We start from the raw sequence: 18,840 nt of genomic DNA on the forward strand, positions 1-18,840 counted from the left end.
TATTCCCTAATTTAAACTAATCTCATTAATCATCATGAATCAAAACACTCAAAAACCAAAAAAAAAAAAACCGTACCCGCAGTCGCAGGGATGCACATCCCGTCCCTGTTCGTCCTTCTCCACAGAGCCATCGCATTCCGGCGTCGCACAAGGCGTCAATCTCCGGTTATCTCCCGGCAGCGGAGGCCGGCTTCCGGCGTACTTTCCGGCCCCCCCAAACCGTTCTCCGGCAGCGGAAACAGTGTCGTCGATCGGTTGGTTATCGGGCGTCGGCGGCATTTGAACGGTATAGTTCGTCAAGTCCATATCCTCTCTCGAAAGACTCACATACCGTCCGCTCGACGTCTTCCGAGCAAATTTCACCGTCGGCTTCCTCGCCGGAGCCGATGACATTTTCGACGTCTGTTATTCGCCGGAGAATCTGGGCGTCTCTTTCGTCGGGATTGGGAGGCGTAGATCCAATATATGTATGATCGGGAGCTGAACCGAATGTGATATTTAAGAATAAGAAATAAAATTAATCTAAATTGAATTGTGAAGTTTCACTTGATTTGATTTTGGAGAAAATATTACATTATTCCTAACACAATCAATGGTGGGACGTGTCAAGTGAATTTCACTGTAATACACCTGCATTAATCAGTGTTAAAAATAGTGGAGCCCACTTAACAAGTTGCGTCCGACCATTAGACTCCAAATGCCATTGGACATCTAGTCAAAATTTGAATTAATTTTCGAGTGGTTAATAATTTCTAAGCTGAATTTGTTAAATTTATAGTTTTAACATTAGCTCGGCTCATTTATTTCAATCTAATCTTAATTTGAGTCAAAATTTAAATTTGTTTTTAGAGCGAATAATGATTTTTGGGCTAAATTCACATCTTAAGTTTTAATGTTTGAAATTAATATAAATTAATTAGTTGGCCGCTCATGGAAAGCACGTTCGAATTTCTTTCTTGGTTGGCGATGGAGAATAATTTGGCTACTCACGTTCCTCCCATTTCTTCAAGAGATGGTTTGATTAAGGCTTTTTTTAAATTTTATTAATTGATGAAAATAATGTAAAGAGTCATTCGTGTCATTGAAAATAGAGTTCTTACAAGGTTGCTGATTTGCAATTTGGGAGCACTTTTGATTTGATTTTATTTCATTTATTTATTTTTTTTAAATATATAATATTTTCAGTTATTTTTTAAAAAAAACTTAAATCAATTTTTAAATATTTTGAATGTTTCAAGAACAAGTTCATTTATTTTTTTAAAAATAAAAAAAATAAAATTATTTAAAAAGTTATAATAAATAAATATATTTTTAAAATAAAAATGATCATAAATAAGCCCTAATTTGATAGCATGTAACTTAAAGATATCGTATTTTCTTGGATGAGACAGCATGTCAAATCTTTCATTTATTGCCTGTTCGCAAATAAATAAAACTCCATAAGAATTTTCTTATAAGAATTCTACCAAGCAGCCTGGAAACGCTTTCAGTGAGTTTTTTTGGTTGTCAGAGATATTTATAAATACAATCTTTAAAATTTTCAAAATAAAATTTAATAAATCCAGAAAAGATAAAAGATAAAAATATATATAATAATACAAACACTTAAAATTTCACACACATATATATATTTTTCACTTAATAAATAACCTCAAATTTACACATAATCCTTTGAGATCATTCTCGGTCATTCTCTTCATACCTATAACCCATATGATGAACTCATCATGTTGGAATTAAATCTAAATTAATTTGAACCCAAACTTGAATCCCATTTTGACGCCTAGTTTGAAGTCACCTTCAAGCTACCATTTCCAAACAAATTTAATACCTTTTAGAGCCACTCATTGTGTTGTGTTTATCCATGACATTTCAACGTTGATTCACCTAATTTGAGAGGCTAATTTGGCTTGTTCTATAAGCCAAATCTAAACTCAAAAGAATATAGGTGGGGGTTCTTCCATATTAATAGAGCAGTCAAAAAAGAAGGATAATCAATCATATCATGAGAATAATCCTCATCCAAACGATTAAGATCATCCTCTGTTGATTGAACAAGAGAATGTAAGTTACCAAAATTTCCCAATTCTAAGTTCTAAGTTTAAAAGCCAATTATTTTTGTAAACTCCAAAGTTTACTTCTAGCATTACCAGGGCAATCAGTATTCCAATTATCTTTAAAAAATTGGTGAAAAGAATTGTAAAGAATCCGCATATTCAAAAATCTAAAGTAATAAATATTACTTTTGTTAAACATCTTAACACTAAGTAAAATAGGAGTATGATCCAAACAAGCAAAAGGAAGATGAATCACATAGTTAATATGAAAAGTATGAAACAAAAAATGATCTAGCCTTTCAAAGACATTACTTCCATGTCAAGTAAAAGCATTTCCAGTAAAACCCAAGTCACTAAGACCTGCATCCAGAATAACATTATTAAAATTATCAATTAAAGCCCTGTTAGGATACTTATCTCCTTTCTTCTCCTCAACTGAAAGAAGAACATTCAAGTCACCACCAACGATCCAAAGATCATTACCACAATCCTTTAAATAAAAAAGGCTATTCCATTGTTTTGTTCTAACAAGACTAGAACATCCATCATACACAATAGTGGCAAGAAATAAAATATTATCCCAATTAATTCTCAAATGTAAAAATTGAAAATGATCAATAATAATCTGCACAACAATATGATTATCACAGAAGAACCAAATCATGTTGCTACAATAGGCACAAGAATTAAATTTTTTGAATCTATTCAATATATTATTACTGTTATGAATAGCCACCAAATGCTCTAGAATTCCAAAAAAAAAAGGTAACTTATAAGATCTAATAATATTTTTCAAACGATTAGAGGCATTAGTATCTGCAATGCCTCTAATATTCCAAATTAAGAAATTAAACATGAACAAAAGATTTCTTACCTCTGATGAGTCTTGGAGGTTGAGATACAATGATCTACTTACATTTCCGAACTCCCTCGTTTTGAATAGTAGAAGCCTCCGGATTCACATGGTTTAATTCTCTGAGTCTTTTTAACTTTTCTCTGATCGATTTAATCGAAAGCCTTTATTTCTCCATGTCTTCTCTAACAAATACCAATTTATTGACCGACTCTTCCTCATCAAGATTATTATAAGAAGAATCCCTGTCATCACCACACTCAGCAACAATATTATTAATAGGAAAATCAACAATATTATCATTGATGCCATTCATATTACCATTAACTAAAACCAAAAAATCAGCCTTCAGAGAAATGGCTTCAATATTCTCAAGATTTTTTTTTATCTTTATTACAAGATAAAGTATCTTGATTTTCATTAACCTCAGTAATAAAGTTTTTAAAATGATTATCCCCATTCAACACATCAATAGCCATACCCGGTATTTCAATAGGATTATTTTCAACTTGTAAGAAATCCCCATTGAACTTTTCGCGAGGCACATTTTTATCATTGGAATATATATTAATATTACCTTCCACATTATTATTAATAACAATAAGAACACGTTTAGTACCTTCCTTTCTCAATTCAGGATGCACAAAATAGCAAGAATTATAGCTATGACTAAACATACGACAGCTAGTACAATATTGAGGAACAAATTTCATTTAAACACTCTGCTAATGCCCATTATTCTCATTTCCAATCCAAATTTGATCAATAACGGGTGTCGTGACATCCCTTTCAACTAAAATTCCAGCCATCGATGATTGAGACAATTGAGAGTAGCATGATCCATCTTTAAAGGTGTACCGAAAATGTTCCCTAAGGAATAAATAACCTTTAAATTATATAAATGCAATTTTAACCCAGGGAACCTTAGCCATACCAAGACAATTAGAGGGTCTTCCTTAGGGTTAAAATTTTGATTCAATTTTAAGATTTCCATATGAGTTTTTTCTATAAACAAAAATTTTCTAGAAAAAATAGCAGTATACTCCTCCTCTTTTCCTAACTTAATCATCATATGCCTACTGTCAATAAGCCCAACACTCCAGTTACCGACAAGATTAAGATCAGTAAAATAACTTTTAATAAAATCCATTTTCGAATGTGCATAAGAAAACTTACCGATCAATGTAAAATGAAATGGTTCCACAAGAAGATTAGCATCTTCATGTAGAAGTAACAACGCTGACTTACCATTCTTCCTGGATGCTTTTTTCAAAAGCCTAATCGACGAAGCCTCTACGAGTTGCTCTTTAAATATCACAGGGAACAAAACATTCCCTATTTCATTGGACCTATTTGTGACAATATCACGAAAAGGAGGAGAAGCCAACAATGAATCAGGGGAAAGAGAGAACCCCAGTATTCAACATAGGTTGAGCTGCTCACACTCAGTTGATCGAGACTAATTAATCAGATTGAAGTTTCTTGCGTTTTATCGGAGAAAGCAAGAAATATATCCCTTGTAGCTTGAATGATTAGAGGAAGAAGAATATCATTATACTTGAATAATCAGAGGAAGGAAAGATGCCCGCGACTTAAACGATCTAAGAATAATGAAGACCCTTGTGTCTTGGAGAATCGAGGGAAGAAGAAGCCCTTGCTCTGTAATTTAACCAGATGAAAGAAGGAAAAACAAAATTCCTAGAGCTATAAAAGTTCAAAACATTAATTCTTTCATAAACATATCATTAAAAACAACTATAATTACAAATTACTTTAGAGTTAAAAACTTAATATTATAAATTAATAAAGCTTAATTAAATTAAATTAATTTTTTATTTATAATTATACTAATTATTAAATAAAGATTTTAATAATAATATTATTAAATTAAGTGATTAAATAATAACTAATTAATTATCTATTAAATTAATTATTAACTTATTACATATATATCTATTTAATTATAACGCAAAATAGAAAAAAACCTTCTTCTTCTTCTCTCGTGCCCGAAACCCTGGCTGATGTCGCTCAAAACCGTCGCCTTCGTCGCCGAGCGATCGCGCTAGAAGTCGCGGTTAGAGCTGGAAATGCAACAACGGGATCGCGACGTACAAAGACCTCCGAAACTCTCATCTTTCTCCTCCTTCCTGTCCGTTTCTACCAGAAACTATTGAGAAAGGTAACACTCGTTTTTGTCCCCCTTCTGCCGGCCTTCACGCGCCTTAGCTTCTCTAAATCTTGTAAATTAGTCTTCCAACGGGATTTACTAGATTCTGGATTTAAGGCAAAACAGATTCTTTTTTTGCAATTTGGCATAAATCCTGCTTTAAACCTGCAACCAAACAGTCCCTAAGGATGACTAGTTGTTAATTTATCTCCCCCATCAAAATCAATATATGGAACATAATAATTACAAATTAGTGTGATGGCCTCTTCGCTGGCTTGAGAGCAAAGGAGGGATTGTGATGAAAATAATTTTCATTCAGTATAGTTTACCGACTCCTTTTTGTTATGGCCTAGCCGTCATTCCCCTTTTCCCCTCCTCCATTCCCTCGCCTCTTCAGAAGTCATCCTATCGTAAGTCAACTCTGCTCTTCTTTGTGCTTGATATTTGAAAGGAACGCATAGTTCAAACTTCAAAGTTGAATGAAGAAAAAGCTTCATTTGAAATTACTTTTGCTTCAGAAGGATCACCTTATGCTGTATTGTGACCAGATGAGCTGTTTAGGCTACATTCCTTTAACTTTTTTTGAATTGAAGTGAAGGAACTGTGATGAAATTACCAATAATTTATGGGTTGATGAGGAATCTATAACCATTGATACAAGAATTCCAAGAATCCAACCACAAATCTAGAAAGCTGTTTGAGATAAGATGAAAATCTAATTCTCTCGCTTATATATGCTTGGGAATAATTTTTAACTTGAGGCCAACTTAGATGTTTAATAAACTAACACAGGAACATTGATGAAAATTTTGAGAAATCTATAGTCATATGAATCAGAATCATCAATTAAGCCAGATGGTTGTAGGCACAACCTTTAGTTGGTCTACTGTAAAGTTACTGAAGGGATAGCGAATGGGATAGATATTGTTTTAGGGCAGCATTTTTTATTTTTTTGGAATTATTTGTTCTGTTGAAGTATTGTGCCAAGGGATTTACTTTCATTCATGTCTGGGGAGAGTTCTAAAAGTAGAAGAGTGCGATATGCTTTCATGATAACAAGTAATAGCATATTGAGAGATTGTCATGCTTTTAATAAGGAGTAGAATACAATTGATAACTATGAGTAGGACAATTTTGAGGTTGGTATTTTTGTTTTAAATTGGTCTGCTCAGACATTAGTAATGCCTTGATGGTGGCTGATAGAAGATGAAAATATCATTGGAATTTTGTTTCAGCTTATCATATCATATACATCTAAAATATATATTTTTTCCATTTATGAATGATAGGATTGATATGAATAAATGGAAATAGTTCTACTTGTAAGAGGGATAGTTTTGGTAATGTGAATTGTACGATGCATGATAGTGAAACTAGAACATCGATTGAAGCTAAGCTTGTACCAAATTTGAGGAAAAAATGATATTTCTTGGATCCTTCAAAGATTCAAGATGTATGTTTTCTAAAGATTTTTACGCCCTTAAACCTTTTATAGGTGTTTTTTTTCCATTTTCAGAACAAAGTTGATAGACTATTTGTTCATGAGTCTGTTTTTTTGAGTGGATATCAACTTTAGCTAGGCATTATGATTCGAAGAAGTAAAAAATGGTTTTTTGGGTTGTAGAGAAGGCCTTACAATTAACATGGTAATTGTTTAGGATATGATTTTTGATTATGATTGGGTAGATTAGTTCGTGTTGCACAGTTTGTCATAGTGCCAAATCATACAATTGAAGCATTTAAAGTGAGGATGCATCCAATTTAGTGGTAGGTGCACTTTTAGTTTTGGTGGATTCACTTTGGTGTGCAATATATACATACTTGATAATGATGAACGACACCTTTGAGCGAAGGTCCTTTGAATGTCTGGGCATAACTTGTGCTATTTTAAACATAGCATAAACATTAAAAACTTTGGATAAAGATGCAATTAAATATACACAAACTAATAAAAACTTATGAAAGAACTAGAATGAAGAATAAATTATCATGATAATAAAAACAACTAAATTTATAACTAAGACTTCCATTCTTATAAATCTTAAATATTAATGCTTTCGCTTAATTGCGTAGCCACTTAAAATTCAAAATATTAAATTTTTTCTTGCAATTTCCATATTAAAAAAAACAAAATTTTTCACATTGAGAATCACTATTATCATAAGCAAAAACAACCTTATATCTTTTTTTAACATTATCATTATCCTTTAAATCATATTATTTTTATCATCTTCATCAATTTGGGTTCATTTGAAAGAATGCCAAATCTGGATGAGTAATCCTTAAATTTTGTTTTAAATTAATTTTAACTAATTTCGCTTCTTTCATAAGTATCACTAGCTTTTGCTACTAAAGCCGTAAAAAAAAGCTCGTCATTCTTGAACAACTTGTGTTCTGCTTGTTAAATAGTCGTGTTCGGTTCGTTTTTCAAACAAGCGAGTGAAAAACAAATTGAACACAAATAATTTTCTTGAGCTCGATCTATAAACAAGACGAACACAAATAAATGTTTCTTCGTTCGAGTTAAGCTTGTTTGGCTTGAATAATTAAATAATTAAATAATAATATTTATTTATATCTTTTTATATTATATTTCAATAAAATGCGATATAAGAGATTTAGTTGGTATAGGTACAAAAAACAGGTGTTGGAAATGTAAATTTATAGAATATTGGCCTGTATGTATGTAAATGCCCAAAAATCATGGAGAAAGAGCAATCTCACAGTCCGCGAGTCACAAAAAACTAATAATTTTTTTTCAGATTTCTTTTATATTTGTTTAGTCTCACGTCACTCCCACATCAGTGGGAGAATTTTGCATATCACCTCATAGGTGTTAAATTTAATGAGAGAAATCCCTCATTTGAGCACTGGAGATGTCGTCCTGTATGAGAATTCGAGCTATTGAGCTCAAATTCAAGCCAAGCGCGAGCTAATTCGAACAAAAGAATTTGAATTGAGTCGAATACTAACATGCTATCATGAGATATTTCGAAAATGAGCTCAACAAAAAAAAAAGAAAAAATCAAACGAGCCGAAAACGAATAAGCTTTGGGCTCGCTAAAGCTTGGCTCGTTTACACCCTATTTGCAACAATGATTCATGTCAAATCTTCCTTACTATTAACATATTTATTATCTTAGTCTGGCTCATCCATCTCTCGTGCTAACCAATTTTTGTATCATTTATATCATTTAAAGAGACAAGATTATTATTGTCACAATGATTGTCTCTTAAAATCAAGGCCCTATTATACTTTAGCTATAAATTTGAGCGTTTCACAAGGGCAAGATGCTTTTGTGATATAACCTATCAATAATGCAAATAGCATGTACTATTTTGACAGCTCATGTCTTGCTACGCTATTGATAATATCATATGATATTGGCATGTATGAGCATATTGTGCAGGTCATTTTTGGGTGTCAAATTCAGATAAACAGTTCTTTGAGGTTTGGGCTTAGGATGGTCAACTTGAATAGGAGTCTTGCAGATCATTTTTATGCACACCATTGATGAAAAGAATATTTCCTATAATTTTTCTTACTCAATAGGTTATTAGGATACATTCATATTTAAAATTTGATAATAACAAACCATATTGTTTCTTTTAAAACCTATCAGGATAATTGGTTTTTTTTGATATTTTTGATCAAAATTTGATCTTGATTTTTATTTTAAATCATCTTTTTTAAGTGTTTAAATAGGTCAGACCTAGGCTTGTGAATGAGTTTGGTATTCAATTGGCATGAAAATAGCTTGATTCGACTAGTCCCTTAGATTTTCTAGCTAGGGAAGGCACGCAAAGAAAAAATAACAAAGAGCTATGCACATTAAAAGACGGCGGAGTAGCGAGAAAAATGAGGAAATGAAGGAAATTTAGTTTCTATGATAATGTTTCATTTTTTTTTATAAGCTCACTTAATTTTTCTCTTATTTGTCTTGAGATAATTGAGGTTCTCCTTTCTTTTGTGAGAATGGGTTTACTTGGTATTGGGAAGGCTGTACTTGGTTCTGCGAAGAGCGGGTGTCCTCAGTGGTGTCCTTGTATTGTACACCTGTGGTTTCTATTTTTAGTGAACTAGATTCTCTCCTCACTCTTATGTATGTTTATTTAGCCGACCCTTATAAATTTTGACATTAATTGCGTTTGCTTAATCTCTCTGCTATCACTTTTTGGTCATCATATTTGCTCCCGGATAATATTTTTTTTCTCTATAGAAGTTAGATGTTTGGCAATTCAAACTTGGATGCAGTAGTCTTAATTCACAAATAACTTCTTTTGGAAAGAACGAACTCAATTTTGGAATATTTTTTTGATATTTGTTGTTCCTCCTGGATGAAAGTTGGTTGGTTTGAGAAATCTATCTTGTAACTTGCCTAACCTAGATTTGTGTTTCTCAGATTTTTTATTAGGACATTTTCTTGAGCAGTAAATGCCCATTGAAACTTGAATTTCAACTACTTTCAATTGCCCCGTCATTTTTCCGATCATACTCCCTCATTGGGTCCAAGATGCTTGAGAGAGAATCACCTCCCTTGTTTGGTGTGGGCTTACTATGTCCAAGTGAATAGATTTAAAGAAATTTGTTTTTGGTGTATAATTACCATTCTTTATAATTATCTACCTGTCTGAATTTTGATTGTTTTAATGATTTTACCATGAAAGTTTGTTTAATCCATATTCATCCAGACAGAAGTATGACTTTTTCATATTGTTTTTTTTTCATTTTTTTTTCATTTTGAGTTCTTTTATTCTCTCTTTTATTTTCCACTTTTCCATCTGCCTCAACATGCCTAATCTATTTTTTACAAGTTACAAAGAATAATGGTAAGTTACAAATTTTGTTGTTGTACTTTTTATCGTTTTCCTTGTTTGAGAGTTTTTAAATTTCTTAGTTCCTTGTTTATCCATGCCATTTCTTGCCATGAACAAGGATGATAATGACCTTGATTGGAGATGAGTCACTTTGCTTGAATGAATGAATTGGTTTTAATAAGCATCATTCTTCGATAGATTTTATTTATAAGTATTTTAATATCATCTGTTGGGTTTTTCAGGTTTCACTGTTAGTAGACTTGCCGCTAATTTATCCTTAACATTTTCTTTCCTTTGCATCAAGGGAGGTGAATGACCTTTTCTTCTGAGACCATGCTCGTGTTTTCTGTGATTGCATTGCTGACACTTAATTCACTATTTTTTAATTTTAAATTGGTGTAACGAACATCGTTTGTCTAAACTCCATTGCTCTCGAGTGTCTAGTTTTTATTATATTAGATCTTATAGTTCTTCTTTTGTTGCAGATTCTCACTTCCTTGTTTGAAGCCAGAAGTTCTATCTTTTTTGGAACAGAAGGCGCATGAGCAGAAGTTTTATCGAAGTACTGCTGCAAAGCAGCTTACATGGAATCACCTGGTATTTTTTTTTTTAAAATAATTAACTGATAAGTTAGATTCTCATTCATACTTTTTAAGTTATCATGGTGTTATCCTTTTTTTTTCCCCTTAATGTGGTCTTATTGTATATTTTTTCTTCATGATTTTGTGTGCCTTGGCACTCTTAAGTTTATTCTGATTAACGACGCTTTCTTGTAGTTTCTTTCATTTCATTTGAAATAATTTGTGCTTGTATATTTGTCACTGTTATATGTATTATGTACTCTATTTTTATTTATGAACTAAAAACATTCTGTTTATATTATTTTCCCAGATGGAGCTTCAAGGGAAACCTCTGTTCTCATTATTGTGCTCGAAAGTAGTGAAGTTTACATTATTGTGAGTCTGTCAACTAGGAGTGATACTCAAGTAATTAACATCGATCCCACTACTGGTTCACTGAGCTATATTGGAAAGCTTGGGCATGACCTTTTTAACTCTGAAGAAGAAGCTTTGAACTACATTACGGATTGTTCGGGGTTTTTATGTAAGAACACCATTTATGCAAGGGCCTTGCTTGGCTATGCGGCACTTGGAAGCTTTGGATTACTTCTAGTAGCGACCAGGTTGACCCGCACAATTTCTCTACTTCCTGGTGGTGGCTGTGTTTACACAATTACAGAAAGTAAATGGATAAAAATCCAGCTTCAAAACCCTCAGTCACAGGGCAAGGGAGAGCTTAAAAATATCCAGGAATTAGCTGAACTGGACATTGATGGAAAACACTATTATTGTGAAACAAGGGATATTACTCGGCCTTTTCCGAGTGCCATGACTTCCCATGATCCTGATGATGAATTTGTTTGGAATTCTTGGTTTTCCAAACCATTCAGGGATATTGGCCTGCCAAAACATTGCATTGTTCTTCTGCAGGTTTGTGTTCATGCACCCTATTACTTTGGTTTTAAGAGCCATTCCTATGTAAGATTTTCTAGGGAAATTTATATAAATACCACACAAACCTTATATATTTACATATATAACACCTAACATTTCATATTTACTTGCATAGCGCTCAAATCTTGAACAGTACATCAGAAATATCACTCTTAATAACTGATTCTTATATGAAGAGCTAATTTTCAAATGCATAGTTGGATAATAGAGAATGAGATTTAGGAATAGGTATTGTATTAAAGCTTGGCAAGCTCAACCATAGAGTTAGTTTTGGAAGTTTGCATCAGTTGGCTGAAAACAGAAGTGCAGAATGGAGTCAACTTCGTTCATTTTGAAGTCCCAGACTTCCAGTTAGGTTCCCAGTTCTAGATTGATTGTTTCAGTAAGATTTTTTCCTCCAGCAATCCAACTGACAAAGATTAAATATGCAATCTAGATTATGGATTACAAGTTAATTCGGTTCAATTTTGATTTTGGCACCAGAAAAGTTATATATGAATTTTAGATTTTGGATTATAGTTCAACCCTCAACCCATGACAAATATGGTTTATGGATTTGTTTCATCGAAATTGAGCACTTATGTATTTTAAAAAACAATACAAATTGATTGAATTTTGATTGTTATTCTTTTTCTTTTCCTTTTATATGCACTGGTTATTTTTTTCTTTATGTTTGTTCAAAATCTGTTTATAGATTAATAACTCATTGCTGTCTTTTGTAAGCCATTTTTTTTTGTTGTTTTTTATTGCTGTTATCATGATTTTCTAAAATTGACGAATACTGCCAGGGATTTGCTGAATGCAGAAGTTTTGGGAGCTCTGGGTCTGGGAACATTGTTGCACTCTTTGCTCGTCGAAGTAGGTTGCATCCTGGTACACGCTATTTAGCTAGAGGGCTGAACGCATGTTCTAGCACAGGTGTTGCATCCTTTGTTTCTCGTTGTGGTTAATATCTGAAAACTTGTTTATACAGTTGGGATTCAGCTACTTTTAATGCAAGATAACCTGATTTAACATAAAATATTGTTTAAATCCTTAGAAAAGTAGAATAGTTGCTAATTTGATGCTTTATTTTTTGGATTATATGTCATGGTAGTTTTTTGGATTTTTTTGCTTATAAACTCATTTGTTGCCTATATGAATGCACAAATGTAACAAGTGAATTTTACCTTTTCTTGTTAAAACTTTTTAGATAAATTCGACATTCTACTAAGTTAGTGAGGGCAACATACTGGGAAAAATGCATATTCCTCGGCTATGATCAGCCCCATACCATTCTTTTTTGGGTTTGGAGCATTTACGACTTTGAGGAGCAGATTTTTTTTAATAACATTGTCTTGAGTATATTTTTTATGCCTGATCTGAGCATTTTAATTTTTTTGGGCTTAGAAGAGACGATGTATCTGGACTTACGATAGACTACTATGTGAATGTGTGATCTGACATACTTCTTAAATAATATAATTGTAACCTTTTTACCTAACACTTTGTTGTATTAGCCCTTCACAATCTCTGAGATAGACCACAAGCTGCACTTGAGGGATTCTTTTTTGGAACAAAACATAGTCAAATTTGACTAACTCATGTTTAAATATGACTTGGTGGAGCTAAAGGAGTGGCAAGATATTTTGGAGGATTGAAGCCATCTATTAGTAATAAGGTGCAGTTGCAACCCTATTGGTGTCTACTCATGTACAAATTCTAATTTTGAAGGCGGAAACACAACATCATTGTCAGGGGATCACTATATCTTACAAGTAGGGCTCACCCTTATTATCAAATAGTAAGTATCAAATGGTAAGTGCTCACCTGTTAGAGTACTCAAGCCAACCTCTCATGGTAAGAAACCAGTCTAGGGTAGAGAGAAAAGTGAGTGCCATCAGCATTCATAAGTTATTGTCAGCCAGAAAGTACTTGTAAGTGCCACGATTTTGGCACATTATGTCTGATTGCTTAAATAGGAGGTTGGTCTTTTTCACCGAGCGGGACGTAGTGGAAGAAATGGACAATAACACAAGAGACATGGGAGAAGGTAATGGTGCAAAGGAAGTGTATGAACTTCTAGCCGGCGAGAGAGATGTTAGAGGTTCGACGCATCCTTCAGATTGAGCCTATGAGAGAGTAGTAATAGCTCCATCATAATATTTTTTCGTACCTGTTAAACCATGATGAAAAATGTGTGGTTTTATTATGGACGGAGATGGTTGTAAGAACATAACTTCTACTCAAATGGTTTACAAGTTGAATCTTGCTGCATAGAAGTACAACCATCCTTTTTTCTGTCTTAGTTGAAAGAAAAGAAATGAGTTCATAGTTGACAGAAGATGCTTGTGGAGTTCTCTAATGGAGATAAATTCCAGGAGCCAAAGCGGTGTGGTGTGATATCTATGGATGTTTGTCACATTCTATTTGGTTGTCTTTTGCAATATAATCGTTTCAAATATCACGCTGCAAGAACTTGCATTCTTTCATCAAGGGTGGGAAGTGCATCGTACTCTTACATTGGTAGGAGTCAAGGGTAATGGCATTCGTGCATATTTTAAAACTATGGTGCTATGAGCTACTTTTCTGTAGGCCTTGAGGGAAGCAACGATAGGACTAATAGTGGTGGTCCTACAAGACAGTGAGTACGAGAAGATGATTTCAGACATAGTGCAACCTCTGTTGAGAGAGTTCAAGATGCGCTGACCAACTATCTGCCTTCAGAGTTGCCACCACTGGGAGACATCCAATAGGCTATAGATTTCATTTTAACATCATGTTCTTGCAAAATGACACGTCTTCTGAATGTGCCTAGCCATGTATGAGGAGTTGCAGAAGCAGAATACAAGTTTAATGACTAGAGGCTTGGTTTGTAAGAGTACTAGCACATGTGTAGTTCAACTTTTATTGTACTAAAGAAGCATGACTATTGGCGTATGTTTATTGTTTGTAGGGTTGTGAACATAATCACCATTAAGCACCGGCTTCCCATTCCGAGATTGGATCATTTTTTGGATCAGTTACAAGGAACTAATATATTCTTTTAGATTGATTGACACAGTGGTTATCACCATATAAGAATGAGACCAAGAGATGAGTGGAAGATAGCTTTCAAGACAAGATATTGATTGTATGAGTGGACAATCATGCTCTTTGGCTTATCAGATACATCGAATACTTTTATGTGGTTGATGAGTCATGTTTTTCGAGCATTCATAAACAATTTCAGGGTTGTGTACTTTGATGATTTTCCGATGTACAACTGTTAAGAGAAGAAGCATTTATACAACATCAGTGCCAAGTTTATGGAATTATTTGGATGGAATAATTGTATGGTTGCCTGAAGAAGTGTCATTTTCTTACAATTACGGTGTGATTTATAGGATATATTATTTCAGCTACCAACATTGAGATGCACTCCGTGAAGATTAAGGCTATTGTGGCTTGGCCCAAAAACCGAAAAACTTGATAATTACTAAAGTACGTCAGTTTTATTGACTGACTTCATTTTACAGGAAATGTTTTAAAAAATTTAGCTGTATAGAAGCACTCTTGATGAAACTTTTTTAGTTATATAGATTCATTTGTTCAAATAATGCACATGCCAGCTTTGAAGCTCTGAAAAACCAGGTTACTCATGAGCCATCCCTAGCTCTTCTAGATTATAATCCAGTGCTTGTGGTGGAGTGTGACACCTCCAATATGAGGATTGGAGCCGTACTGAGCCAAGGAAGATACACTATTACTTTATTTATTGAAAATTGAATCATTTTAGTCTAAAATGATGAAGAGTTTTATGCTATTGTGATCAATCTCAATGATTGGAGCCACTCTCTGTCGGTAGAGTTCACCTTTTGCACCGATCATGAATCCTTGAGGTTTTTGCATAGTCATAGCAAGCTTAATGGTAGACATACCTTATAGGATCTAGATGCTTTCAATGAAGAAGGTGATCCCTCTCCTAAATGCGAAGAGTGATGCAAGAGCAGAACCCGCGATACCGCGTATGCTGGAGCAGAATCGAGATTGGATTTATGTCCTGTTAGACCCTAGGTGGGATTCCCTCTTGCTGTGGGACTGCTGAGTCTTATAATCCCTTATTTTGTGTATTTTGCTAATCAGTTAGGGGTTAATTTATGTCTTAGTATAAGTATATTGTTTTAGAATATGGTGGAAACATTTTTGCTTTGATTTATGTTATTTGGATACTTTATTTCTTAGTTTTCTCTTACTTGGAGAATTGTAGCCTCTATTTTTGTAAGTGATGGATCCTCCTTAGCAGCCGCACCTTGCCAAAATGTCATTTCATCATTCTCTCTGTTATTTTTAGCTTGGACAGCAGCCGAATTCTTTTAATCCCTTTCCAAATCCCGCCGAGTTCACATATCTTTTTTCTTTTGCTATTCTGCAATCTCTACCCACTAATTCCGATTCTTAAACACATTCTAGGAATCCTAAAATGATGTCACATGATGCATGATATGATGTTACGAATTGAGAATGTCCAATTAATGCAAAGATTTAACCCTTGTTGACCAATGATTTTTGGGCCGTTACTTAAAAAGATTCTCATGTATTTAGCAAAATAAAATGTACCTATAAGCAGGTGTTTAAGTTTTTCTTGTAATTATTTCATTGTGGAAGGTTTTTTCATATTTAATTGTTGCACAATTTTTGTGATTACTATTTTGGATGCTTTTCAAATGACTAATTGATGATAAATACTGTGGTTGTTTTTGGCTCTATTGGGCTTTAGATTAGTTTTTTAAAACTATCTAGTTTCTTGCGTGTAGTCCTGGCTTATAAACTTGGAGTGGTAGCTGTACTCAAAACTAGTTTTTAGTATGTTTTTCATGTTACCGTACATAATTGACTATAGAAGATTCATTTTCTCACACTTTTGCATCTATTCTTCACAGGCAATGAGGTGGAATGTGAGCAATTGGTTTGGGTTGCGCAAAAAGGTGGAGAAAGCTTTCCATTCAGTTCTTACGTCTGGCGAAGAGGAACCATACCAATATGGTGGGGAGCAGACTTAAAATTTACTTCTGCAGAAGCTGAAATTTATGTTTCTAGCCAGGAACCTTACAAAGGAAGTGCACTTTATTATCAAAGATTAAGTAGAAGATATAAAGCCCAGCGTTCAGATCTTACTGCTGTCAAAGAAAAGAAAGCTCCTTTGATACCTATAATTTGTGTTAACTTGCTCAGAAATCAGGAGGGAAAGTCGGAAACCATTTTGGTGGAACATTTTAAGGAATCAATAAAATATGTCAAATCTACAGGTAAACTTCCTTATACTTGGATTCAACTCATAAATTATGATTGGCATGCTACTGTGAAATTAAAAGGTGAACAGCAGACTATTGATGGACTTTGGAGACTTCTCAAAGCTCCCACGGTATCCATTGGCTTTTCTGAAGGGATTTATTATCTTTCAAAACAGAAACTCAAGGAATGTAGAGGACTTGTCGTCTCTAATAGTGATTGTGATGGTGGGTTCTGCCTAAATTCACTTCAAAATGGGGTAATACGTTTCAACTGTGCCGATTCTTTGGATAGAACAAATGCTGCCAGTTTTTTTGGGTCTCTTCAAGTTTTTGTGGAACAATGTAAGAGGTTGGGTGTTTTTCTTGACAGAGATACGCTCTCTGGCTTTACTTCAGTAAATAGATTTGGAGAGTATAGTAAATATGGGGTTGGTTCTTTGCCTCCAGGGTGGGAGGAGCGCAAAGATGCCGTAACAGGGAAGCCTTTCTATATTGATCATAACACACGTACAACTACATGGGAACATCCTTTCCAGGACAAGCCTTGGAAAAGATTTGACATGTCATTTGACCAATTCAAGAGCTCAACATTGCTAACTCCTATAAATCATTTAGCAGATCTATTCCTACTAGCAGGGGATATACATGCAACGCTCTATACTGGTTCCAAAGCTATGCATAGTCAAATCCTCAGTATATTTAATGAGGATGGTGGAAAATTTAGTAAGTTTTCTGCAGCACAGAATGTTAAGATCACTCTGCAAAGAAGATACCAGAATGTTATTGTTGATAGTTCTAGACAAAAGCAATTGGAAATGTTCCTTGGAATTAGGCTTTTCAAGCATCTCCCTTCAGTTCCAGTCCATCCTCTGAAAGTAGGTAGAACTATTGACTTTTTAAGTAATATTATTGAAATATAAATTCATATTGTATAATTTTCTGTTTCCATAATTGGTGTGAATAATTTTTTGTTTTGGTGTAAATAGGCTTGCGTAACATAGTCCACCTAGATGAAAGCAAATGGTTTGTTGAACATGTTTGAAGGGAAAAAAATTATTACAACTAAACATTGGTTTAAGATATTCTTTAGTGGAAAAAATGCTTTGGGAAAATTCAGTGGGTTGTGTGAAAAACAACTTTGCTGCTTTACTATTCAAATAATATTATATTCGCTTCTTGATTCTTTTTCCTTCTTCGGTAAGTTTATAATTTCCATGTTCTATTGTATTTCATTTTTTTGATATGATGTTGCTCGCTGATATGCCTTAGGTTTTATTTACTGTTGTATTGAGAAATTAACTCCAAGATTGCCTTTAAAATCAGCTTTATTTTTAGCTCATGCGAGCTTTGACTTGAAATCAAAGTGCCAACTAACATGCTAGGCTAGGATTGAATCAAACTTGCATTATGTTGCGTTTGGATTAAATTGACTTAGCTTGAGATAGAATTAAAATATAAATGCATCTATATAAATTTTTATATAAGTATATCCATATATGTATTTGTTTGTGTTTGTCCCTCTATTTATGGGCGGATGGATGCCATGTATTATGTTGGATTATGTTATATTTAAGATAAAAATTGATTGAAAATGAATTTATTTTTTCTTAGGAAGTAAGTCTTGTTCTAATCGAAATTGGTTTGAGCTAATGTCTAAGAATGAATTTTAGTGATCATTGAGATTGGGACAAAATGAGTCAAAATCAATTTGTTGACAGCCCAATTTTACTATATAGTGTGTACCCTTTATTACTCATGCTTTAAAGCTATTTTTCATTGATTTACGTGCTTTGAAGAACTACCATCCACTTGGTTGATTGGCAAGAGTGAATAAAGGATATTGTTTTGAGTTTGAGCTTTATTGCGTTATAATTTTTTCTTTCCACACTGCATTAATTGCTTGTTAGTAAAAACATAAATGACGAATCAGTAATGCATGTGATAGTTCCTCGTTATCTGACACCTATTCCTTGCAATTTCTTCTATATTCTTGTTTTTTGTTCTGTTTCAATATTTTTATATACGTAATCAAGATTTAAAAAAGTGAACTTGGAAATTGAGATGTTTTGCCATAGGTCGGCGTACCTAAGCCTTTAACTAAAAAAATAAAAAACTCATAAATTTAATAACAATCCATAAATATGCTATAAATCTTTGACAATTTAAATTAGTATATTAT

The 18,840-nt window shown here is 33.5% G+C and overlaps 2 protein-coding genes across 2 annotated transcripts in view; one reads left to right on the forward strand and one right to left on the reverse strand.

Annotated features, from left to right (window-relative positions):
- LOC110021713 (cellulose synthase-like protein D4) overlaps positions 1–416 on the reverse strand; it is an 11,674-nt gene extending 11,258 nt beyond the window's left edge. Inside the window, 1 exon segment of the mRNA XM_020720312.1 lies at positions 77–416. Coding sequence (XP_020575971.1) covers positions 77–393 — 317 coding nt within the window. The 5' untranslated portion in view covers positions 394–416.
- A 4,488-nt stretch (positions 417–4,904) lies between these two features.
- LOC110021709 (probable phosphoinositide phosphatase SAC9) overlaps positions 4,905–18,840 on the forward strand; it is a 106,677-nt gene continuing 92,741 nt past the window's right edge. The window contains exons 1-5 of the mRNA XM_020720306.1: positions 4,905–5,089; positions 10,381–10,492; positions 10,787–11,385; positions 12,198–12,327; positions 16,311–17,536. Coding sequence (XP_020575965.1) covers positions 10,480–10,492; positions 10,787–11,385; positions 12,198–12,327; positions 16,311–17,536 — 1,968 coding nt within the window. The 5' untranslated portion in view covers positions 4,905–5,089; positions 10,381–10,479. The remainder of the gene's footprint in view (positions 5,090–10,380; positions 10,493–10,786; positions 11,386–12,197; positions 12,328–16,310; positions 17,537–18,840) is intronic.

Source organism: Phalaenopsis equestris, unplaced genomic scaffold (assembly GCF_001263595.1).
Source record: "Phalaenopsis equestris unplaced genomic scaffold, ASM126359v1 Scaffold000140, whole genome shotgun sequence".
Lineage (NCBI taxonomy): Eukaryota > Viridiplantae > Streptophyta > Magnoliopsida > Asparagales > Orchidaceae > Phalaenopsis > Phalaenopsis equestris.